This window comes from Leopardus geoffroyi, chromosome B2 (assembly GCF_018350155.1).
Source record: "Leopardus geoffroyi isolate Oge1 chromosome B2, O.geoffroyi_Oge1_pat1.0, whole genome shotgun sequence".
Classification (NCBI taxonomy): Eukaryota; Metazoa; Chordata; class Mammalia; order Carnivora; family Felidae; genus Leopardus; species Leopardus geoffroyi.
The window spans coordinates 36780528-36805964 of record NC_059332.1 but is presented as its reverse complement, the minus strand read 5'-3'; the positions used below and the strand labels follow the sequence as shown (position 1 = coordinate 36805964).

The 25437-nt window shown below is 49.1% G+C and overlaps 1 protein-coding gene across 5 annotated transcripts in view; it reads right to left on the bottom strand.

Moving 5' to 3' along the window:
* Positions 1-8776: 8776 nt before the first annotated feature.
* The window catches only part of ZFAND3 (zinc finger AN1-type containing 3), a 325725-nt gene continuing 309064 nt past the window's right edge, over positions 8777-25437 (bottom strand). For all 5 annotated transcript variants that reach the window (XM_045498055.1, XM_045498059.1, XM_045498060.1 and 2 more), the window contains one exon: positions 8777-11145. In XM_045498055.1, the coding sequence (XP_045354011.1) occupies positions 10991-11145 (155 nt within the window). In that variant the 3' untranslated portion in view covers positions 8777-10990. The remainder of the gene's footprint in view (positions 11146-25437) is intronic.

The window sequence follows — 25437 nt, the reverse complement described above, 5'->3', positions numbered from 1 at the left end:
TGTTGCTTATCTTCTACAGGCTCCAAAGTTTAAAGGGGAAAAAATGGGAAGACATTTTTGAAGAAATCCACCCAGTACTTTTTTTTTTTAGATTTTATTTTTAAGTAGTCTCTACATCCAACATGGGGCTCAAACTCACAGCCTCAAGATCGAGTCGCACACTCCACCTACTGCCAGGCCGGTGTCCCCACCCCAGTACCTTTTTAATCTGCAAATTGAGAGAGTTGTTAGCTGGGGTACACCACTTTGAGAATTAGTGTTTTGATGGTTACAAAATACACTCACTCTCTGTGCCCTCTTAGAATGGGGCAGGATGACAGCAAAGGAAACAACCAACAAAACTAAAAGGCAACCAACGGAATGGTTGCAAAAAGATATTTGCAAATGACATATCAGATAAAGGGCTAGTATCCAAAATGTATAAAGAGCTCACCAAACTCCACACCCGAAAAACAAATAACCCAGTGAAGAAATGGGCAGAAAACATGAATAGACACTTCTCTAAAGAAGACATCCAGATGGCCAACAGGCACATGAAAAGATGCTCAACGTCGCTCCTTATCAGGGAAATACAAATCAAAACCACACTCAGATATCACCTCACGCCAGTCAGAGTGGCCAAAATGAACAAATCAGGAGACTATAGATGCTGGCGAGGATGTGGAGAAACGGGAACCCTCTTGCACTGTTGGTGGGAATGCAAATTGGTGCAGCCACTCTGGAAAGCAGTGTGGAGGTTCCTCAGAAAATTAAAAATAGACCTACCCTATGACCCAGCAATAGCACTGCTAGGAATTTACCCAAGGGATACAGGAGTACTGATGCATAGGGACACTTGTACCCCAATGTTTATAGCAGCACTCTCAACAATAGCCAAATTATGGAAAGAGCCTAAATGTCCATCAACTGATGAATGGATAAAGAAATTGTGGTTTATATACACAATGGAGTACTACATGGCAATGAGAAAGAACGAAATATGGCCCTTTGTAGCAACATGGATGGAACTGGAGAGTGTGATGCTAAGTGAAATAAGCCATACAGAGAAAGACAGATACCATATGTGTTCACTCTTATGTGGATCCTGAGAAACTTAACAGAAACCCGTGGAGGAGGGGAAGGAAAAAAAAAAAAAGGTTAGAGTGGGAGAGAGCCAAAGCATGAGAGACTATTAAAAACTGAGAACTGAGGGTTGATGGGGGGTGGGAGGGAGGGGAGGGTGGGTGATGGGTATTGAGGAGGGCACCTTTTGGGATGAGCACTGGGTGTTGTATGGAAACCAATTTGACAATAAATTTCATATATTGGAAAAAAAAAAAAAAAGAATGGGGCAGGATGCTGCTGCGTTTGAGCGGCGGCCTCAATCTAACTGCACCCCAGAACGGCCTCGGGAGCTTTCAACAAACATCTATGGCCATGCTTACCTGACACATTCCGGTTGACCTGGTCTTGGATGGATTTGGGCATGGAAATTTTTGTAAAAGCTCCACAGATTATTCTCAAGGACTTCTGTGAGCCCCCAGGGGAGTGTCCAGGATGGAGAAATCTTCCACATTCCCCAGCAAAGGAGCAGGCCAGAGGGAGGGGGTCCCTTGGCAGAGAGGCACTTGGGAGAGGCCCAGCTGGCCAAGATCTGTGTCCTGCCTCCTGGGGTCAGGGCTACCCCCCCTGCCACTGGGGCTGATCAGGCGAATTTGGGAGGGGATGGTCGGTCACTGTTGAGGAGCCCAGTGAAGGTGCCAGAATCCACTGCTTCATCAGCACCTGCTTGAGTCCATCGTGACGGCTGCCACCACACACTTGTTCCTGGTTACCCTGGGCACCCTGGGGTGCCCTCACCCCTCATCTAACCCCCCACCAGCTGTCTGGTCCACGGTGCTCCGCTGTCCTTGCTTGGCACTACCACCTCTGATCCCCAGTGCCACCCTCCAAGAACCTGGCTGGCTGAACCCACTTGCCATTGTGATGCCCAGGGGGCTGGGGACTCCCTGCAATTGTCGGACATCACCTGCTCAGCTCACATTACTGCAGACCAACCCTCCCAGGACCTAGTGGCCTAAAACACTTATTTTGATCATAAATCTCCAGTTTGCTAAGGGCTCAGTGAAGACAGCCATCTCTGTTCCCCTTGGTATCATTTGGGTCAGACAGAAAGGCTGGACCAGCTCATCTGAAGACTTGCTCATTCCCCACGTATCTGACGAGTGCCCTGGGGACTCAGACAGCTGGGCTCCTGGACTTCCCTCTCTCATCCTGGGCTCTCCACATGGTCTCTCCAGTACACCGGCTTTGGGGCAGCCAGGCTTTTTTTTAATTGCGGTGAGATTCACATAACATAAAACCCACCATTTGAAATGAACAATTCAGTAGCATTTAGTATATCTGCAATGTTGTACAAACAGCACCTCTAAGTCCAGAACATTTTTATCACCCCAAAAGGAAACCCATACCCATTAAGTGCCCATTCTCCTCTCCCCCCAACCCCTAGTAACCACCCACCTGCTTTCAGTCTCTATGAATTTGCCCATTCTGACATTTTACCTAAACAGAATCATGTAACATGTGATCTTTTGTGACTGGCTTGTTGTACTTAGCATAATGTTTTCAAGGTTTGTCCACATTGTAGCATGTGTATTTGATTTCTTCTTGTGGCCGAATTGTATGGCTATACCACCTTTTGTTTTCCTGTTCATCTTCTAGTGAACACCTGGGCTGTGTCTCTACCTTTCAGCTATTGTGAATAGAGCTGTCGTGAACATGTGTGTGCACACACATGCTGGAGTCCCTGCTTCCAAGTCTTTGGGGTGGATTCCAAGGACTGGAATTGCTGGCATATGGTAATTTCAGTTTAACTTTTTGAGGAACCACCAAACAGTTTTCTACAATGGCCATATTATTGTACACTCCTACCATCAATGGATGAAAGTCCCCATTTCCCCACATGCTTGCGAACACTTATTTTCCATTTTTTGATCATCACTGTCCCAGCTCACTTATCAGCCCTGGGCTCCCAAGGTACATGTGTGAGAGAGAGTCCAGTGGAAGTCTTATCCTATGCCTTTTAGATCTAGCCTGGAGCCAGGAAGCATCACTCCTGCCATATGCTAGTCATCAGAAAAGCAAGTCTCCACAGCCAGCACATGTTCAAGGGGAAGGGCTCCTTGGTATCTTCATGACATTTCTCATCCAGTGCTACTCAAAGTGCCAGCCTGTGGGATGACAAGGTGCTCACACCAGCACACTGCTTCCTCATCAGGAGAGTCTGTTGGCTGACCCACGCGAGTGCTTAACTATTTAGCTGACTTACATTCAGACCCAAGCTCCTCATCTGGGCCTGTGACACAGGGAAAGGGCTGTGGGGCCCCTCAGGTCTTGCTGGGAACTAAGCCACCATTTCATGCCTTCAACTCTCTCCCAGCCTTTATGGGGCCCTCTTTAGGAAAAAGAATAAAGAATATGACTATAAAGTCAGGCTCAAAGATGAAGAATTAGAAATCACAGCGAATCACCCATTTTTCAAAGTTGACACATACCCAGACATCAAGAATTCTAGAAAACCAACACAATGGTTTCAGTGGCTGTGCTGCGCGTCTATAAGGCTTGGGCTCTGTGCTGTCGGATCACCCTTTGCATGATTTCCTGATGCCATTCAAGAGCAGAAAGATTCGTCAATCTTCCGTCCGTTGATCAGACTTTGAATTACTGAAACTTCACATTTCTTTCCTCTTCACAACTCACACTGGCACGGACATAAGTTTTGGGAACTTTTGTCAAATGTGAGGAAACCACCATTAGGTTTCTTCCACATGTGAGGTGTAGGATTCCAGGGCATGTCGGGAATTCCTAGGCTAATCTTTAACACGCTTTGCACTGCACAAGGCACATGCACTTACAGTTGTATGTGCCGCACAGCCCAGCATGCTCCTAACAAGAGGAGATTTCCATCTTGAGCAGGCATGGATGAGAATCAAGTCTTGTGCTTGTAAGTTTACACATCCAATGACTGGAAGAATTTTCCACAGACTAGCCTCTGGCTCCAAACTTTTTTTTTTTTAAGTATATTTATTTTGAGAGAGAGAGAGAGAGAGTGTGAGCGTGTGCACAAGTAGGGGAGAGGTAGAGAGAGAGAATCCCAAGCAGGCTCCATACCTTCCATGCAGAGCTCGACAAAGGGCTCAAACTCACGAACCATGAGATCATGACCCGAGCCGAAATTAAGAGTCAGACGCTTAACCGACTGAGCCATCCAGGAGCCTCCCAAACATTCCAAATCTTGTCTCCCTTCCGTGCCTCCCCTCCTTCTAGTCAGCGTGGTGATCAGCATGGCCGGCAGCAAAGTGTCCTTCTGAAAGCCATCCTTTCTCCCCAGGAAGACCATCAATAACCCAGTAAACACCGAAGTGACAGCAAACCACACAAATACATCCTACCCACTCCAAATATGTCCCCAACTTGACTTCACCTTGGCCAAATCCCCAAAATGCCCACATCACCTCAGCACCACCCAACAGAAGAGGAAGTTGGAGTGGAGAGAGACCAGCTTTAACCAACTGCAGCTACAGCATCTCACCCTTGCAAATTTTATAAAACCGTGGGCAGAGGCAGATTCACTGCCAAGGCCGGCCATCAGGACTTAGAAGGGGTCTTGGTGAGTGAGGGGCCTAGAGCTAAAACTTCATTTCAGTAGAAGTCCACCTTTAACATCTCCATCAAACCTTTCCTGCTCCTTATCCAACCTCCCTGCACCTGATGACCCTGCTTCCCACTTGCATGAGCGAACAGAACAGACAGCTTCCACCTGCCCGCCTGTGCACTGAGTCTTCTGGGCACCACTCTTGACTTACCCCTGCGTCCTACGCCCCCTACCTCTCCTGCTCTGATGGATCATTCCCTCAGCATAAACAGTACTTCTCTCCTGCCTCCACACCCACTCCATTACTGCTCCCTTCTCTGCTGTTAGTGCAGCAAAACCCTAGTGGGGCTTTCCAGCTTTTTCCCCGGTGGCAGGTCTCTGGCTGCTGGGTGCCCAGGCAGCACCCCCATGGACCCTTCTCTTTGAAATTCATCAGGATTCCCCTCTCTCTGGGTCTCCTCCTTCTGCTGGCAGCTTCTTCTCATCTCCCAGGACCTTGCAATACCACAATGTCCCTGGCACAGCCTCAGTCTACCTCCTTTCCTCCCTCAGTGACCAGGCTGGGACCTGAAGTACTGGCTGTGTGCCGAGGACTTACAAATGCTCACCTCTAGTCAGGATGTCTCCACTGAGCCCGCAGCTGTATACCGGGTGTCCCCTCCACATTTCCACCGGACATCCAGTCTGTGGTGTCCACCCCACCATGTTCCCACCAGAGTCCTTCATTAATGACACCTCTGGCCCTTCATTCTGGCCAGAGCCTTGAGGTTCTCCTGTCTCTCACCCACAGCCCATCTGTTGGCATCTCCTGTTTTCACTACTTTCAACCCAAGTTCACAATCTGACTTCTCGCCCCCTGAGTTCTGTGCCACCACCATCCACTGCCTGATATCAAGTAGCCTCCCCGGCCTCCCGCTTCCTCCCTTGCACACAGGCAGGGAGACTGTGTCCCCTGTGGCTCAAATCCTTGCTGGTCCCCATCTCAGAGAAAAGCCCACAGGCCCTGTGCTTCTTGGCCACCTTCCCCATTTTGTAGCATACATTTATCCTGTTCTTTTGTCCCATCCCCACAGCCAAAGTAGGCACTATTTTTGGTCACCAGTACCTGGAATTGGTGCCAAGCACATTCCAAGGGTTGAATGAGGGTCCCCACAGCCAGGGCTCCGAGCTGGAAGGGCCCCTGATGGGGCCCACAAGGTGTACACAAGCTTCTGCCTTTGGGACCTGTGTCCTGGTGACATCCCTTTCCTTTTGGTCACTGTGTCACATGGAGCAGATCCCTCCCCTCCTAATCTTGGACCCTCTGCTCCCGACCTCCTTCTGCTGCCTGGTGGGCCAAAGACCACAGTTCCCCCTAACCTGGGGGTCAGCTGATTCTGACATCTGACCCTGTGGCCTGCCTGCTCCCAAACCTTCCAAAGCCCTGGCCCCCGCCCCGCCCCCCAACAAATCCACACTCCTCCCCACAACAGCTCAAGCCCTTCCCAGCCCTGGGAGATCAGAACAGGGCTGCCTGGAGATGGTGAGGTAGGGATGGAGTCCTAGGAACCACTGGACCAGCCAGCCTGGCCTCCCAAGTACCTAACAAGGGGTCATGCACAAACCTATTACCCACACGCATGAAACCAGAGACCCCAGTCTGGGGAGCATCTCACTTGCCACTTGCCAACAGCTTAATTGCCCAAACCCATGAGATCAGCCCCTAAAGCCCAGTGGCTACATGTGAGCCTGGCGGCTACGTGCCCCTTCCCAGCCAGGCCCTCTCTCGCACATCCTAAGGGTGAGCCATCAGTTTTATTTTGTATGTTCTTTGCCAAAGCCCACCAGTCTCCCCAACCTCTTGCTCCTGGCTTGCTATATCCATTTCAAAGTCCCTCCAGTGACTGATCGGAAACACCCTGACATGTAAACCTGGGGAACAGGATGCAAGTCAAGGGAAATGTGAAGTTCCGGGAATGTGCCAGGTGATTCAGGTTATGGGTCACTGGGACAGCACAGCAGAGATCCATGTAAGCCAGGCAGGCCTGGCTAGAATTAACCCCCAGCACACAGAGGGTGCTCAAAGAACAGGGGTAACTTGTCCCAAGGTGTGATTATGAGAAAGCCCGGAGGTAAAAATAAGTCATGGGCTGCGTATTGTGATGCACTAGCCACCTGCATCTTCTAAAACATCTCTGACCAGGAAATCGGCTTTCCACTTGGCATCACCAAGGACCTGAGCTTCTTGAAATCCACTTTTGGGGAATGCTGGACAGGCTGGCTTCTGAAAACCCAGCATCCTGACCTCCCTGGGAGAGCTGGTCCCTTCTGTCAGTTTTTAAACTTAAGGAAAAAAAAAAAAAAAAATCAACGTTGCACATGTGTATAGTCCTAGAAATAGAAAATATAAGGCTTGCTGAATTCCCATCCTCCACCCCCACAGAAAACCACTAAACTTCCAGCGTTTTCTTCTGCATTTACCTCCACATTAAAAAAAATTTTTTTTAATGTTTATTTTTGAGAGAGAGAGAGAGAGAGAGAGAGAGAGAGAGATAGATCAGGGGGAGGGGTAGAGAGAGGGAGACACAGAATCCAAAGCAGTCTCCAGGCTGAGCTGTCAGCAGAGCCCCACACAGAGCTTGAACTCATAAACCAGGAGATCATGACCTGAGCCGGTCAGATATTCAATCTACTGAGCCACCCAAGTGCCTATACCTCCACATTTCTAAATAACATGCTCACATTGCTCTCTTGACTTTCCAGTTTACACATTATTTAACTTCCCACTAAGGACGATGAGAACGTAGCCCCATTATACTCTATACATACGCATGCACGTACTCTGGTCTCCGAAGAGTTCTGTCACCAGTTTTTGCCAGAGCAACATTCATCATTATTTATAACAATCACAGCTGAGTCACGTAAGGTCTCTGGGCTCCTCTTAATATTTTTTGTGTGGCATTAATAAATGATCTATTTTAATTTGCTTACTTTTCTATCTATGAGATTCATGCCCAAACCCCGGGACAGAGGCATGGATCAAGTGTGGACCCTCTGAGACCCATGAGACTCTCACTGCCCACACCACCCACAGCTGGCTGCATCCCCGTGACATCCCTTCCCAGTCCTCTCCTGAGTTTCCAGGCCTCCACGTTTTTCTCTTCTTATTCCTCTTCTTCTGGAATTCCCTCCTTTAGGCAGGTTTGAGAATGGCTGTAAAGGAGATACGTTTTTGAGACAGCTGCAGAATTTTCCCCGGGTATTTCTGTTGCTCTGCTGACTGCTGGGGTGCTCTCAGTTCGCTCCTTCTTTGGAGCCAGAGGGCTCTCTCAGTTTGCCTTGAGGACCACGTCCCACCCCCAATCTGCCTGCGGGGTGGGGGTGGGCTTCCTGCTCCTGTTCCTTGCTGTGGCTTCTTTCCAGAGCCATCTCTTCTGGCTGTGGGCTCCTGCTGGCAGAAACAAAGCCTCCCAGATCAACAGGAGGTGCTAACCAGGGACAGAGGTGCATTTAGCGGGTTCCAAGGCCACTACACTCCTGTGCTCTTTGCACACATCTGCCTGTTCCCCTCCACCATACACTTCTAATTTCCTCTTAGGATTTCTCATCATCTTCATGGCAACTGTGTGGTCAAATATTCTGCCCTAAAGGTGGGAAGGAGGGATGCTACTCTCCTGCCACATTTTCAAACACCTGAAGACGTATCGAATGCCTCCTCCACACCAGAGTTGGATCCTCCCGTGGGTGGGATCTGGGTGTCTGAGATGCTGCCCCTCCCTGCCCCCCAGGACCCAGGCACCCCTAAGGCAGGCACAACTGAGGGACTCCCTCAGGGCTGGTGTTTATTTCTTCCTATCTCCCCTACATGGGTGGCCTCCTTGCTGCCAGCAAAGACTTGGCCCAGCAGGCACACCTTCATCCAGGGTCAGCCTGGGGGGCCTCCCAAGGCACAACCCGCCAACAGAAACAAGGAGAGCAACTGTTTAGCCTGGACGTGTGACACCCCCCCCCCCCCCCCCCCCACGGAGAGAATGGAGGGGACGCTGCACACAAGAGCCACCTCCTCCCTCATCTCTTCCTGGCTCCGGCCAGGGAGACACTGTACCGTTTTTCTGGTTATACAGGTAGCACTTCGGAGAACTGGCGAAACAGAGAAATCCAAACTTTCATACGATTGGTTTAATTTTTTTTCAGCAGGAGAAAAAAGAATAAAGTTACAAGATTCTTTTAATATTTTCACAATGTTAAAACTAAAACTGAGCTCTAGGCTATGTGTGTAAGTAAATCTAAAACACAAAAGGGTTAAATAAGATCTTCTCTTTTAAAGATACAAGAATTTAAGCTTTCCTTACATTTAACAAACTTCACAGAACAGATACTGCAGGGGAACAAGCCCTCCCCCCACCCCCAGCTCTACCATCAGGAAGTGAACATGGGCTGCGAGCCCTGTGTGCCACCAGGCTCCCCAGAGAGCCTGCCTCCCATCCCTGCCTCGAAGCAGCAGCGGTGGGGCCTGAGGAGGGCCGGAAGGGCGCGTGGGTGGCCTCTTCGGGATCAGAGCTTGGCGGGGGGGCCTAGGCGGCCGCCTCACTGAGGATGGCCATGTACTGGCCAGAGGGCCGTGGCTTGACAACAGTGGTAAACGCGGGCAGACCTGGCCCCTCTGCCCTGGGCTGCCTTAGAGCAAGACACCAGTCTGGGTCCTGAAGCAAGAATAAGGCTGGAGATTTTGCAGCGGATTCCACTCTGGTGGGGGTGGGATGGAAGGAAGAGGCTGGGAAGAGCATGATTTCCTATTTCAGTATTCCGGATCAAAACCACTTGTAGTTGCAGGTGTGTAGCTGTGAACTGCAGACAGAGTCGAGCTGCTTGTTGTGGTATAAAAGGGAAAGTTTGCTGGGTTAACTATTCCAGTAGCCTGTGTGTGGGCAGATCCAAACCGCCTCTGCAGGAGCCTCCGACTCTCACCAGCCTGGACCAGATGGGGTCTCTGGGCCACTCAACCCTGTTCAGGCTTAAGACAGGAATCTTAATCCTGTCCACCCTCCCCGCCCCCACCCGACCGGTGATGATTCCCTAACACGGGCAAACAGGCCCAGAGCCACCCTCCCCACCTGGCCTGAGCTATCGTGGCTACTGACTCCTTTCTGCCCGCATGAAGAGGGACAGGCTGATAAATGTGCCCTCCCACCCCACTGCCAGAGCAAAGGTCTCTCAGAGCCGGGCCGGGCCACGAACCACTGTTCTAGACAGATCAACCCACAGCTCCTCTGGCGTATGCTGCCTGCCCGTCCTAAACCTACGTGGTAGAGGTTGTCCCTGGACTACAGAGCTGCACAGACACAAGGGGCGAGGCCATGGCACCATCCTCTCGGCCCACAGAGGGCTGAGTGGGTGCCACTGGAAGGGGCAGAGTCTGCGGACAGCAGCTTCCCAGACGCTCCCCAGCCCTCCTACTGATTCCCGTTGGCCATGAAATGTCTTTTTAAAAAATCCCAATATAGAAATTTAGCTGCAGAGGCCAGTTTGTAGATCCCAGCCGCAGCTGCTGTGCTGTAATTAGCCTTATTTGATCAATTGCCAGATCCCTGCACTTGGCAAATGGCAAACCAGAGCCAGGGGGGTCAGGGTGCGCCCTGGCTGCTTCTCACGACCGTGGGTCCTGTGTAGAAAAGATGGGTCTTGTACATGGACTAGTCTTGAATGGAACTAATTTTCAAAGTGAGGTTATTGTTTCTCTTCTCCTGTGATGAGAGAGTTTTTTCATAGCAAGTCAGGTAAAAAAATTTTCCTAAGAACCTGCCCCCCCACCCCCATTTCCAGCTCTGTGGGAGAGCAAAGCCACCACCCAGCCCAGCCACTTGGCCAATCTCAACAGCCTCCTGTGGCCAAGGCACGCGTGGCCATCAGGTATCCTGGCTACTGGGACTAAGGATAAGTGAAGAGGTGAAAGGCCGAACATTAACCAGAGTTTCTGGCAAAGCCATGTGCGTCATGGGAACTGTAACACCAGCTTCTACTCCTCTATTAACTCAGAGTCTCCGTCTAGAACACTTTCCGCTTAAGGCTTTTTATAAGTTTGACTCCAGCAGTGACAGGTATGTGTTGTTTTAAATCCACTAGCCATGCTCAAAAAAAAATATTCTTCACGTTTTAATTTTATACAATGGCTAGCAGGCACCTTAGTAACCAGCCAGAAATCAATTTCAACCACCATCAACCCCTAAACTACAGTACCAGGATGGCTGGCTAAAGAAAGGAAACGGACTGGCTGTAGTCTGACGCGTGCCCAGTACAAGGTGTCTGGCTGACTTTGTCCTAAATAAGGCTAACATTAGTGAACTAAGAACAGCGTCATGTGGCGGCCATGCCTGGCCTTCAGGAGCACCCCTCCCCAATGCGCTGGCAGGAGCGCCCTACTTTCCGGTCCAGTTTCACCATTTTCATGATGGCTTCCTCTCGGCCGCGGCCCATGTGGTCAAACGTACAGTCATGCTGCTCGGGGAGGCGATGTAACATACAGAACACATAACCTGCAACAGTGGGAGAAGCAAAGAAAACAGACTGTTAGGTGGGCCTCCAAATGTCCAAACCCCAGCTTTCGTTCTGGCCTGGAGGATGGAGGGGCATCTCAGCGAGCAGACAGTGGCGCACAGCAGGCACTCCTGCCACCGGAGAGAGTTTACACAGCGGCCGCCTGGGAGGAAGGGGCCTTTACCACAGCTCCTCCTCCAGGACCTCAGAAGGCCAGTGACTTCTCAGCTGCTGCAGTGAGACACGCCGCCCCCTTCCCGGTGGGGGTGGGGGGGTCTGAGCCCCTCCCTCCCCACCAAACAGGCGGGAGGGCAGAAAGCTGCCAGCTCAGCACCTTCCCAGCTTGGGCAAACTGTAACAGCCACAGGACACCCACCATTTCTAAGAGGCAGAGATGGAGCAGAAATGATTATGGCTTAAATTACATCCTGTACAGTGAAGGCTTAGGGGGGACAGTGGGTGTGATCAAACCACAGCCCACAAGTGAGCTGAGCGGAGACTCTAAAAGAAAAGGGGATTATTTCGAGTGCCAGAAAAGGTATTACATATAAATAGGGGAAAGAACAGAAATGTTGAGCTCTAATCGCCAGCCATCTCAAAGGAGCCTGAGGCTTCTAACTCCACCTGGTAGGTAGGAGGCTACAGGACTGCTCCCTCTTCCTGGAGCAGAGAAATCAAGGGAAACACTGATGAGCCTGGCAGAACAAAGGACTGAGGAGAGGCCAACAGAGCAAGGAGATGGTGCAGGTGAAGGCCCTCTGGTAGGAAATAATAAGAGGTGGCCCTCAGGCAGTCAGCAGGAGGCTCAGAGGACAAAGGTAACACAGAGCTGCCAAGGATGTGGCCTGTTCCCTCCCCATTCTGCTCCATTTCTAGAACTGCTGATGTCCCCAAGGTCTGTCTGGCCCTCTGTCAGGGAGGGGGAGGGAAAGATCCAGGCTGGGAAGCCACCTGCCAGTGCTGGCTGGCCCATCGCCCCCACTCATCCCATCAGTTGTATGTGGCCACAGGCCTAGACCAGGTCCACAGGACCGACCTGTAGGCGAATCTTCCCTAAACCTCTTCTCCCTGTGTGCGCGGGCAGGCATCCCACAACAGCCCCGCCAGGCCAAGGCTCTCCTCGCAGCCACCACCTCTTCCCAGAGATTTCTTTTGCACCCAGATCTCACTGCTCAGAGCGAACGGCCAGCCACTCCCTTCATCCATCTCCACAGCCTCCATTTCTTTTCTTTTCACAGAAGAATAACATTGGTTGAAGCAAAGACTGAGTGGCCAGGACAGGCGACAGTTTCAACAGCCTAACCTGTAAGGTTAACTTCATCTAGAGAACACTCCTCAACTGACCCTCACAGCCCTGCTCTGATGCCCTAAAGCCCATGCTGTGCATACAGCACGTGCACAGGGCCCAAGAGCCTGAGTGACCAGGCTGACTGGACCATCCGCTGTGAGAGAAAACACATTATTAACTGCTTCCCAGGGAGAGCAGGGCAATATGTTTGACTCTAAATTGGGACTGGGTTTAAGGAAAAGAACAGAGATGAAATTTTTGTCTCCTGAGAAGCCGAGTTCCCACTTGGTCCAAAAGCAAAGTTAAGATTAATGAGCTCATGTGTTATATTTACTGATAAGTTCATTACTCGAAGATATTGGATAGTGTTGTCTTTGTCCTAAAGGACTTCCCAGCCTAAGTGTGGATGGCCTCAATATACATCCTCCATCTAACCAGCACAGCTGTCCTTTGGGGCAAGCCTACCTGTGGGGAGAGGGGCTCTGATGGGGCGCTGGCAGCCTGGCACCATGACATGCTGGTAGGCATTTTCTGCCACCAAGTCCTGACATACTTCTGGAACTTCGGCATCTATAAAAAGGGCGGGAGAACCCCCACTGCCCCCTTCCCTCCTTGTTTTCAAGATACTGAGATGATGTAGGAGAAGGTCCCAGGGGCTCTTCTCTGCTTCTGATGAATGGTGCCGGCTGAATCAAAGTAGCAGGAAATGGATTACCTCTGAAATTAACTGAGCCCTGGCTCAGCCTAATACCTCATTAGTCAAAGGCAGAGTGGGGCAGAAGGGAGAGGCTCCAGCCATGTCCTCACTACACACCCCACACAACTTTGCTTAGCTTGCCTTCCCCTGGCTACAGAGCAGCCCCCGTCAGGCATCTGAGAGCCCCAGGCTCCGTGTGGAAAAGGAAACAGGGCGTGACAACCACAACAGCTGCCTGATGCTCTCTCTACACACCCGAGGATTCTCCATCCAGCCAGAAACACCTCATTTCTCCCTCCGAGTTCTGTGTACCTCTGTCAGACACAACTTGACACTTGGCTTTGATTTCTGTAAGGTGAAAACCACTACACAGCAGCTACACTTGGGTGTAGCACGGGTAACAATTAGAATATATGGCATTGTAATTCACTGGGGAAGAGTGTCTGGGCAAATTCTGGAAGGCTAGCTTCCCAACTTGCTGTACTGAGGTTAGTAGCTGGAATAAATTAAGTCAATCCCCTCTCCTGTCAGGGTCACTCACCAAAAGGAAGTTACATGCTGGAACTTGTCCCAAATGCTGAGCAGGTATTATCCACTGACAGCAGCCAATCGGCTAAATGCATTTTGGTGTCAGTATTCGGGAATGGGTTGCTCTGGATACAGACGGGGGTGGTGGGGGGCGGGAATGACCCGTGGGTAGACGAATCTCTATCCTCTTTTCTTGGTACCCACAGATCTGTTTCCAGAAACTACTGCAAGTGTCATGAACTTTCAATTATTCTCTGATTGAATTCTTTAAACAGAGCTGGGTATGGAGAAATGAGTTCAGGCTGCTAGGGAAGATGATTGTTCTTAATTTCAGTGATGAATACAGTTTAAAAGCGCAAGGGGATTTACAGCCTCTGTCTACATCCTCCACAGTGTTCATTAGAAACCAATTAGGGCCTTTCCAGAGAGGGTCAACCAAGGCAGTGTCCGAAGGGATGAAAGCACAGAGGACAATGAATTGATCAGCTGAGCTGCAATATGGGTTTGGTATCATCACCAGAGGATTACACAATTCTTTTCTCCCCTAATTTAAAAAAGTTATATATCAAAACTGAATTCACTCATTAATTTGCATACATACAATCAATCCATACCTACACTCTCGTCATGGCCCCCATAGTTCAGCATCATGTACTTTAAAAAAAAATTCAATATACGTTTGCCTATAAGAGCTACACACCACATGGTACTCTGGCAGGATGAGGATGGATCAGGGTAGGAGAATATGATTAAAAGGACGCTGATTCCCAAAAGAGAATGAAAACACCCAAAGCCAAAGTTTTTGAAAATATGACATGCCTGCTAAATGTGGTTTAACCTCAGCCCTTGCCCCTCTGGTGTCACATAACTGGCAGCCCTGCTCCCGAGAGGCCCGGATTCCTGGTTTTCCATGAAATACTGGCGTAGGAGGAAGCTGCAGAGCTCCTATAGGCTGCTGGGGTTGTTTTCAGTACATCTGCACGAAACATCAAGAATTTGTGTGGGTGTTTCTTCACTAGCTGGCACTGAAGAACAATTTGGGATGAGCCCTTGATTAAAAAGGGAGGGTGAAGCAGCAACTCTGTGTGCACTTTGTTCCATGCCCCACCCCCTGCCCCTCCCTGGCTTCTGGCCGCCCATCCCTCACGCAGGAAGAGGAAGAGGAGGCCCCCACAGCAGGTGATACCAGTCAGCCCCCTCCCAGTGAGCTGAGCTGGAAGGTCTCCAGCAGCTACATCCTCAGTTTGAAAAAACCTTCTTTAACTAAGCAGGCAGCATCAGGAGGGAAGAGGATGACTGTGTAGATGGTCACAGGGCTGACCTACTCAGGCTCATCCCAGTGCCCTGCCCAAGCCTGTGGCTATGGACAGCAAGAGGTGGGGGGATACCAGAAGCTTCCCTAACTCTATCACTCAGAGATACAAGAAAGGGTTTTTCCCTCACATGGCATGAGAAATACAGAAGGCAGCATTCAAGTCACTGGCCCTCAACAGAGAAGCCTGGGGGCATTCTTGTAGGACAGGTATTTTAATGGAAACCACTCCTCTGGACTCAGCCCTCCTGATGTGGGCCTGGGGCCTGTGGCACCCATGACCATATGCCATATCAACCTAAAGATGGTCAACACCCAATGGCCCTGAAAATACATTCCCAGCACAAAATGGAACTAAGGCTCATTCTTCTAAGACTCTAAAAGGTCTGAAAGTGCATGTTTCTAAAAATGCTCTTTTGGTGGGAACCAAACTTCTGACTCTTTAGCTTTTATTTTTTATTTTTAAATTTTTTTTTTTCAACGTTTATTTATTTTGGGGACAGAGAGAGACAGAGCGTGAACGGGGGAGGGGCAGAGAGAGAGGGAGACACAGAATCGGAAACAGGCTCCAGGCTCCGAGCCATCAGCCCAGAGCCCGACGTGGAGCTCGAACTCACGGACCGCGAGATCGTGACCTGGCTGAAGTCGGACGCTTAACCGACTGCGCCACCCAGGCGCCCCCTGACTCTTTAGCTTTTAAAGTTAATGTCTGGAAGCCATACAATTCATTCTGATGCCTTCATCCACAGTTAAACTTTACATCTGCTTACACGGGTGCGTGCGTGTGTGTGTGTGTGTGTGTGTGTGTATTTTGAGACTAAACACACAGGATAGAGAATAATTTGTACAAATGCCATCATCAAACACAGATGACACCCAACACCTTGCTCTAAGTGCTATGAAAGTTTTAACACTGTTTTCTGTTTCACTAACTTGTTTACAAAAATCCACAACTATCACTGCCCAAGAGGAACACTGGGAAGAAGCCTCACCAAAGACCTGAGAAGAAAAGGTCTGTGTCCTTTACCTCTCAGTAGTGCTGGTAGGCAAGGCCCTGAGGGCACTAGAACCAGATAACTGCCTCACCTACCAGTTCCATCCCTCCACTGCTCCCTCACCCACAAGCCATGGGAAATGGCTAAGGTACTGGGGGCAGGGAGATGGGAGGAGGAGCTGGGGGGCAGAAGGAGGGAGCCAACCTTACACTCTGTAGGCAGCAGGCAGGGTAGCCCTTACCCTCTGGCTGAGGCCCTGGGCTCCTCCCCCCCCCCCCCCCCCCCCCCCACAGCTAGCACTTCCCTCCAAACCCTAAGAATTAAGCAGGGGCTGGAACTTTATCCATGGAATTTCCTAAGGGAGGCAAAGAAAGTGATGCCAAAATCCACATTCCAAGTCTCAGCCCTTGACATTTTTATTCAATCTGTCAGACAGAAATGCTGCTTATCGGCTTTATCTTAGAGTAAAAAGCCCCATTTAAAGTTGGCAAAGTTGGGCAGCTCTGGATAGTTTTAGACTTTAATTAATTAAACATTTGTTTTCTTGCAGGATCTGACCCCCTCCGCCCCCCCCCCCCCCCACTTGAAGGCTCACCCACCGCGGTGGTTGTAGTAAAGTCACAGACCAGGGCAGGCCTCAGCTCCAGCTATTTAGGTGTTTCTACCTCACTTGTAAGAAATATTTTACACTTTCTTGCTCATTTGAATTTCAAATTGTCAAAGCAAAGGTTCAAGCAGAAACTAAAAATACTGACAAGCCCTGGGGACCGAGGCCCTGTACAATGATCCACCGGTGAGCAGCCTGAGGTGGCAGTGCACGTGTGCATGCTGTCTGTGCAGTCACGTCTGCCCTCCAGCCCCCTACCTGTGCTGGCTGCAGTGTACGTCCAGTTAGGAGGACAATCAGAGACTGTTCCTACACGTGAGCATGGGCTCCAGCAAACACAGCCTACCCGAAGCCTCCCGAAGCTTCCTGAGAAACCTCGGCAACAGACACTCCAAATTTCAACTCATCAATAGGCACCACTTCCTATCTTTTTAAAGAATAATGACAAATAGGGGCGCCTGGGTGGCGCAGTCGGTTAAGCGTCCGACTTCAGCCAGGTCACGATCTCGCGGTCCATGAGTTCGAGCCCCGCGTCGGGCTCTGGGCTGATGGCTCGGAGCCTGGAGCCTGTTTCCGATTCTGTGTCTCCTTCTCTCTCTCTGCCCCTCCCCCGTTCATGCTCTGTCTCTCTCTGTCCCAAAAATAAATAAACGTTGAAAAAAATTAAAAAAAAAATAAATAAATAAAGAATAATGACAAATGGGCCTGAGCCATGTGTCTGAAATGACCAGGCAAGCTTGTTAGAAAAAAGAATCACATTTTTTTTTCCAGCAAGGTAAAAGTTTCTTAAAGCTCAGGACAGCACAGTGACCTCATAGCTCATTTGTAAGTACATGCTGGGAACAGCAGGTGGCTACAGGAAAGCTTGTTGGAAAGCATTAGCCATTTATACTCCCACCAGCAGCAATCCCGGATTACACCACATTCACTGACCCAATGCCCAAGGCAGAATTTGTAGCACAGAAACATATTAAAGGATCTTAACACATTTTATTTCATCAGACCCAGGGTATGGGCAAAGCAGCTACAAGTGATTCAGGAACGGAATGTGTCTGCTTTACATTCTCCTCCATCTCTGGCTCTGCATGGTGGAGGGGAAGCATCGCGCTCCAAGAAACAGAACTGGATCTCGCGCTCCAAGAAACAGAACTGGATCGTGGCTCATGAGTGGCCAACACAGTGCTTAGCTGGGCCGGGGGAGAGAATGGGTGGATGGGCAGGGGTCAGCTGCCCAGGGTGCTGGAACCAAAGCCACAGTAGATCAAGGTGGGCATCGGTCTGTTTTTCAAAGGGAAGGAGAGCCTTCAGTTTGTAAGAGCCCATTCTACTCAACAATTTAATAAAAACCACTAAAATATACCAAGACAATTCTAAAACAGAAGCAATCATCTGTTTTCCCCCAAATCAATTATAATACCAGTTAGATACAAGCTAAATGTTAGAACAAAAAAGCAGTGTGACAGCAGGCAAAGATATGGGAGCCTGGTGCCCTGAGCTCCTAAGGTGGCTGTGTGCACTCAGCAAGTGACTCTGGGAGAGGAGACAGCAGCAGAGGGAGAAAAAGGTGTCGTGGTCCACTGTAATAACAAAGCTCCTGAAGCAACTTGCACACATGTCATTTTAAAAGTATACAAAATTCACCACTCCTGCTATCCTTTATTGTTCTCTAGATAGCTCCCTTCTTGCAAAAACTCTACTGACCTCCTTTCCTCATTCCCTGGGGGGAATGTCTGCCTTGTCCCAGTAATGTCTCCTATCACCCAACTCAGGCAACCTTGCTTTACCTGACATTCACAGAACAAGTCCTGCCCCCTTCACTCTTGCCTCCACCCAGGAAAAGCCTAGTCCTATTTTTGCCACCGTGGGTGGGAGGCAGGGCAGGGCACCTGCATCACAAAGGATACCGTGCCATCAATTCTGACTTGTGAGAACCCTCCAAGCATGCCCGGTAACACCTCAGCGCACAAGGAGAAGGGGGTTGGCTGCAGGCTCACATTCTGCTGGGCTGTTTTATCTACAGATGAACATATATTTAAAAACTAAGAGAAAATGGCTCAAGGCAGTTTTTGCCACAGGAATAATGACTTGCATTTTCAAACATCATTCCATTTCAGTAGCAAAGGCAGGCAGTATTAGCCTCTTGGTACCTGAGGCAGTTTTAACGATCCAGAAAAACCCTAGCAGGTGCCTGCACTCCCAGCCTCTGCTCCATTCCTTCCCCCCACCACAGGCCTCTCAGGGTCTCCAGATAATAGTGAGGTACTGGCAGGAAACTTCCATTTCTTGGGTGACCTTATCCTCCTCCCAACAGGCTGGAGATTTCTCTTTCAGCATTTCCTTGTCCTTTAAAGGACTACCTTCTCAAATGGAGAACCCTCCTAGAAAACTAGCTCCAAAGCTGCACTGTAGGCAAGAAAAATGGCCCCACCCACCCCACCCAAGAGCCACTGAGGGCACAGCCTGAGCCCAATGGAGCAACTTAGCTGCCAGGCTCTCCAGAGAACTGTGGCCTGTTTAGCCATCCCTGAGGCTACACTGGCAAGAGCCAGTTCACCCAAGTCACAGAATGTCAGGGGGCCTCCGACTGTAAATGCCATGTGTCTCTCTCCAGAACAACACTTGGAAAGGAAAGGAATACTTTCGCCATTTTTCTCTGTCGGCCTTTCAATCCATATGGTGAGGTCATGGGAGAGAGTACGAAGATGACAGATCGGAACTAGGAGGTACCTATGGCAAATCCCATAAACAGGGCAACCTCAAGTTCTCTTTCTGCAAAACCCAGTGAGAAACTTGTGCTTTGGAGCCAAAGTACTGGATTCAAGTTCCAGCTGCACTGCTCTGACAGTTGTGTGTTACAGGTAAGTCATTCAACCTTTCGGAGCCTCACTTGTACCGCCCATAAACGGGGTTACGGACATTAAAGCAGCTAGTGCACACGAAGCCCCCCGCTGGAGGAAGGTTGCTGCTGGATGGCTCCTCCAGCTTTTGTCACCCTCTCACCTTGCAGGATATAACTAACAAACTCGACTTCAAGGCTGGGAGCCCCCTTCCCCTTCTTCCTCCTCCCGTTTACCTCTCAGTCTAGACTCTGGTTTCCTTCTGAGAAACTGCTACTGACAAAGGAGAATGAACGTGAAATCTTCCTCTGAACACGTGGTCTCCTCTGCCCCTCTTCACAAACCTCTTTGTACAGACTACAGATGCACAGTAAGTGACAAGCTCAGTGAAGATTTCTGTTGAAGACATGCAAATTTTAGAGCAACTTGATTTAAATATATGAAGACTACACAGGGCAGCCTAGAAAGCACTCACTGGTTAGGGACACCGTGAAAGGGACACAAACTTTCCAAGGACAGCAGAGAGCAGCTTCTCTGCTCCTGTGGGGGCTTCTCCACAGGCATGGTTGTGAATTCTGCAAGCCTCTCTCACAAGCAGAGGCAGAGCAAGTGTGTTTCCAAGTTTGGTCACGTACTGACCGTGCGCTGAAGAGCCCCTGTCTATTTCCCTGAGACGGTCGAGCTGGGAGCTGCGGTGAAAGGAGGAACAAGAGAAAGGAATGGGCTGTAGACATTCTGAAAACAATTATGCTTTTATCCAAACGGTGCCAATGTCACGTGCATTTGCTTTGTGCTTCTTTTAAGAATGAAAAGTCTCTCTACATGCCTCTTGTTTTCACATTAACTCAGAAAGGTCATTCTGAGGGCCTCCAGAGTATAAGCACGCTCTTCTTGATCTTCACAAAATTTAAGCCTTAAAGTCACAAATCCCACAACATGTGAGGTCCACTATTCTAAGTGTGTGTAGAGGGGAGGGGAGGGCAGAGAAGCTGGCTTCTTGATTCTCCATTTTTAAAGTTACTTTATTTAAACACCCCTCATCTGCAGGGAGAGAGGCTTACTCAGTGGCAGAAGAATGCTTTAGCCGTACACATGAATTCAGACTTGAAACCAAACCATGGATATAGACAGTTAAAACCCCCAATGAATGGACCACCCACTCCAGGATCCTAGAGACTTCTTCTCTGCCTGGGTGGGGGGAGTTGACCTCACAGCCCAATTCCCTTTCACTCGGAGAGTGGGTGGGGAGGGGGGCACAGATAAGGTTATACAGTCCAGGTATATAAAAAATGCCATAAATGGAGCTTGCTCATTGCTAAACCCAATGGGCTCTTTTCAGTTCTCCTCGATAGTGTCTGGAACAGTTGACTACTCCCACGGGCACATACTGCTTTCTTTGTTTTTATTCTCTCTCCCTACTGTCCTTTAAGTATGAGAATTCCTCAGCGCTGGACTCTTTTTTTTTTTTTGTCTCACCCACACTTGCCCCAATGTTTAAAACTCTAACCACACAGGCCAACAACTTTGAAATGTCTTTCTCTGTCCCAGACCTACCTCTCTCTTTGGAGCTCTATGCCTCTGTATCCAATTATCTACTGGCTAAGTTGGATATCTTAGATTCAAGGTGCCCAAAATGGACCACTTGCTATTCCCTCACAAACATACTTCTTCAGAGTCCCCCACTCTAGCAGAACAGGCTCACCTTGCAGCCAGTGGCTTATGACACAAACCTGGGTCATCACTGATATATTCCTCATTCTTCACATTCAACTACCAAGTCCTGTGGATCCTAGTCCCCAAAATCAAATTCATTCTCCTCCTTCCACCTTTACCACCAGCACCCAGTCAAAGCCACCAGTGTCTCCTGCTAGAGCCACTCCAACAACCTTGTGATCCCACACACCCTGATCTGTGATAATCACACTCTTATTTAAACCCTTTAGTGGTTTCCCAAGAATGACAATCAATTTCACCATCTTAGCTCACTCTCATACCCCACTGCCTCTTTGTCTCTCCTCATGCCATTCACCCCCCCACCCTCCTGTACTCTATGTCCTTGACACACTCACCTAACCAAATGCTTGCTTCCTCAGGCCTCACTTTGAGTGGCTTCTCCTCAGGAAGACCTCCCTAGACCCTCAGACTAATCTAGAGCCCCATTATACACTCTCATGGCATCCTGGACTTTTCCTTGAAACACTGGTCACAATTATAATTATACAGTCATTGTGTAATGTTTTCATTTAACTTGTTTTCCTGATTTCCTGAAAGCAGGAACCATGCTTTTGTAATTTAATGCCTAGAACAGTGTGTGGTTCACTCAAAATATCTCAACTGAGTTAATGAACAGGAGGTTAGTTACAGAGACTGTGTGCTCCGAACCTTAGGGGACAGATAAAGGCCAGTCAAGAGCTCAAGTGGCCCTCACTTCTCAGCAGCATCTGTCTCCTGTTCCTTTCTTATAGTATTTCTCTCCCTTGGCTTCTATGGTGTTCTGTGATGTTCCTCATCTTCCTCCCACCTCACTGGCTATAGCTCCTTGGGACCCTTTACTGGCTTCCCTTCTGAAACCACTACAGAATGTAGTCCTCTTGTATTTTTGTACATTCCCTCCTGCAGGTAATCTCATCCAGACCCAAAGCTTCAAGTACAGTCTAAATACTGATACCTCTGGAACTTTTATTTCCATCCACAAATTATTTCCCTAAACTCTAAACTCCTGTATCTAACTTACTACTTGACAAACACCAGAACAGACTGGTTAACAGGAACCTCAACTGTAACATGTTCAAAACAAAAGTCCTATATTAGCTCATCTCCTAATCCTCCCTGCCTCAGGGAGTGATACCACATCCACACAGTTGCTCAAGCCAAACCCGGGCCTCTTTCTTGGTTTCTTATTCCCTTATTCCTCGCGCCAACTTTATTATTAGTCTTGTTGGATATACCTCTAACTGATGTTCTAAATCTGCCCAAGTGCTTCTCGCCATCATCTCATGCAAAACTCCCGTGGCAAGAATGAGTGCGGCATACTGATGGAACAGAACAAAGGCCAGCAAAGGCTGAGATGCAGTGAGGCCAAGCCTCCAACATGGCTACCTGGAGCCCACAATGCAGTTGCACTCTTCTGCCTTTGCTGCCTTCCCACCCCCAGCCTTCTCTCTCAGAGCAGTTAGAGGGATTTCTTTCTTTTTCTTTCCTTCTTTCAGGGCAAGTGACTTGAGATGTACTTTTTAATATTTGTTAATTAATTCCTGTTTGAATAGGTAATACATGAATATAACAGAAATTCAATTTGCAGGAAATAATATTCAACAAAAACTAAGTCTCCCTTCCCATTCTCTCAGTTGCCCTCCCCAGAGGCAAAGCAACCACTACGACCAGTTCTTATGTATTCTTTTTTTTTTTTTTCGTTTATTTATTTTTGGGACAGAGAGAGACAGAGCATGAACGGGGGAGGGGCAGAGAGAGAGGGAGACCCAGAATCGGAAATAGGCTCCAGGCTCTGAGCCATCAGCCCAGAGCCTGACGCGGGGCTCGAACTCACGGACTGCGAGATCGTGACCTGGCTGAAGTCGGACGCTTAACCGACTGCGCCACCCAGGCGCCCCTCCTCTTATGTATTCTTGATAGTGTATGCATACACAAGCATTTGTGTTCATGTCCCAGAGGGATAGAAATGTAACATAAAATGTAAATCAGATCACGCCACTCCTTTGCCTAAAGCCCTTCAATGCCTTCCCACTACTTTTACTTAGAGTAAAATTCTAGTAGACCTTGCAAAGGTCTAACTATCCCCCATCCGGTCCTGCCTGCCTCTCCTCACGCACTGTGCTCCAACCACACGGGCCACCTTTCTGGTCCTGATATGCTAGGTTGTTCCTCCCTCAGGGTCACCTCACTGTTCTCTCCATCGAGGACAGTTCCCCTGCCCAAGCTCTCTGAATGGCTGGCTCTCCCAGTTTTTATGTCTCAGCTCAGCTTTCACCTCCTTCCAGATGCTAGCCTCCCCACCACTACCTGTAGCACCCCCACCCCACCCGGGGCAGAGCCCTTCTCTTTCTCCGTCATCCTATTACGCCACAGCACTTACTCCTACCACAAAATATCTCATTTATATCTTTTCCCTTGTTTACTGCATCTCCCTCCCAAAGAATAAAAGCACCATGCGGTCAGGGACTTCGTTGCTGTTTTCCCTGCTGTTCCCCTGGAACTCAAGTAGACTGAATAAATAAATAATTTGAGTCAACATCTGACTCATTAAAAATAGAAGAAAATTACTTTTGGCAATAAAAGAAATGTTTAATGCTGGTAACTGTGCCCCTCCCTGCCACCCCTGGAAAGGAACACCACCACACAGTCTACTTCCAATTACCCGGGTGAACAGGAGCACAGTGAGTGCAATCTAAAAACTATTACTGTCTGGCTTTGGATATATTCCATTGTTTTGCAGTATCCGGTTTACTTTCCCAATTATGCTTTTCTATTGCCATTATTAATATGAACCTATATTCACTGAGCTCACTCTGAGAGGCAACCCAGAAATGTTCAAGATGGCATTAGATGCTCTCCTGGAATTAAAACTTTGCTGTAACTCATAATCACAAATGAGCTGAGTACAGATAATGAAGAATTGAAGCATAATCACCCAAGTTCCCACTGACATTCATTTCGTACTCTACCCCCCAGTATTTTGGTCATTTATTCCAGATTCCATGGAAAATTAATCCTGGGGTAGTTAAGTTCAAAGGAAGAGCAATTTAATTGATACAAGAGTATTAACACCAACCTGGCCCTTTAATCTGTAAATCTGGAAGCCTTCCCCTTCCCAGGTGAATCTGTTACACTGCAGTGCACCGCTCTAGGGAGCACATGTCATACTATGTATTAGTCACAAGGATGCACAAACTCCATCATGTGCTGACTCATAGTTTCCATCTCCCAGAAGCCACCGGGCTGACATGGTTCAAGAAGAGCATGTGAGTGTGTGGAGAGGCCTGCTGCTATACAGCATAATCTAGAGAGGAAGAAGCCTGCTCAGCTCCTCAAGGCACAAGTGGGCTGCCAGAAGTCTAAGCCTCCATTACCCACAGGAAACGTCTTCAACAGAGTATCCACTGCCTGCCACCTCCCACCTTACGGCCTAAGAACAACCCATCTGCATCCAAGCAACATCTTGATTGATACTTAGAAAATTCTGGCCATAGGAGAGCATCCAACACCTGCATGGTACACTTCCCCCTAGTCCCTCTGCAGCCGGAGAGTACTGTTCTGGAGAATTCATCAGGATAAATGAAGCAGTCTTGGCTGTCTGCTGCAGGAGAGAGCCACTGGGCAGAGTTTCCCATAGGCCAGTGCCATCTGTCTCCCAGTCATCCAACATGACATTGCACATTTCAGCACGTACAACAGTCGGTGAGGCCCCGTGATCATGTACAGGGAGGTACCCAGAGAAAAGAGGAGCACTTCTTGTCATCCCCTCCTTCCAAATATGCCCCTGTGTTGCACACTGAGAATAAAGCAGACAGTACAGGTGGCTCTACCTGTCAACTCCACAGGCGACAACAGGGAAAGGGAACATCCTTCAAATCTCAGCAAGAGGTAAGCTGGGGCACCCTCCCAAGCTCACACAACCCCTTGAGTAAATGCCAGTGGACTTCCCCACCCCACCACATCTCCATTTCTGCCCTCTTCCCATTTCCTTACATTTCTAGTCCTTTTCTACTTTGTTTTCCTCCTTTTTCTAACACCTCCCCCCAAATCCCCCCACTCCCGCTTTCTGTTTCTCAAGGTGCCTCAGTAGCTATGGTTGCCTTGACACCTGCTCTGACCACAGAGGGGGTTTTCTGGACAGTAGGCTCAAGGGCAGACCGAGTCTGGTGGACAGTGGGAGTATCCACACTATGTAGCTTCTACATGTGCAGCTGTCATCTGTCTGGAAAGTACATGGCAGATGACTTCATCTCCTGCTCAATTCTGCCTAAGCCTGAATAGGTATGGGAATAATGTTTGTACAAACAAGGATAT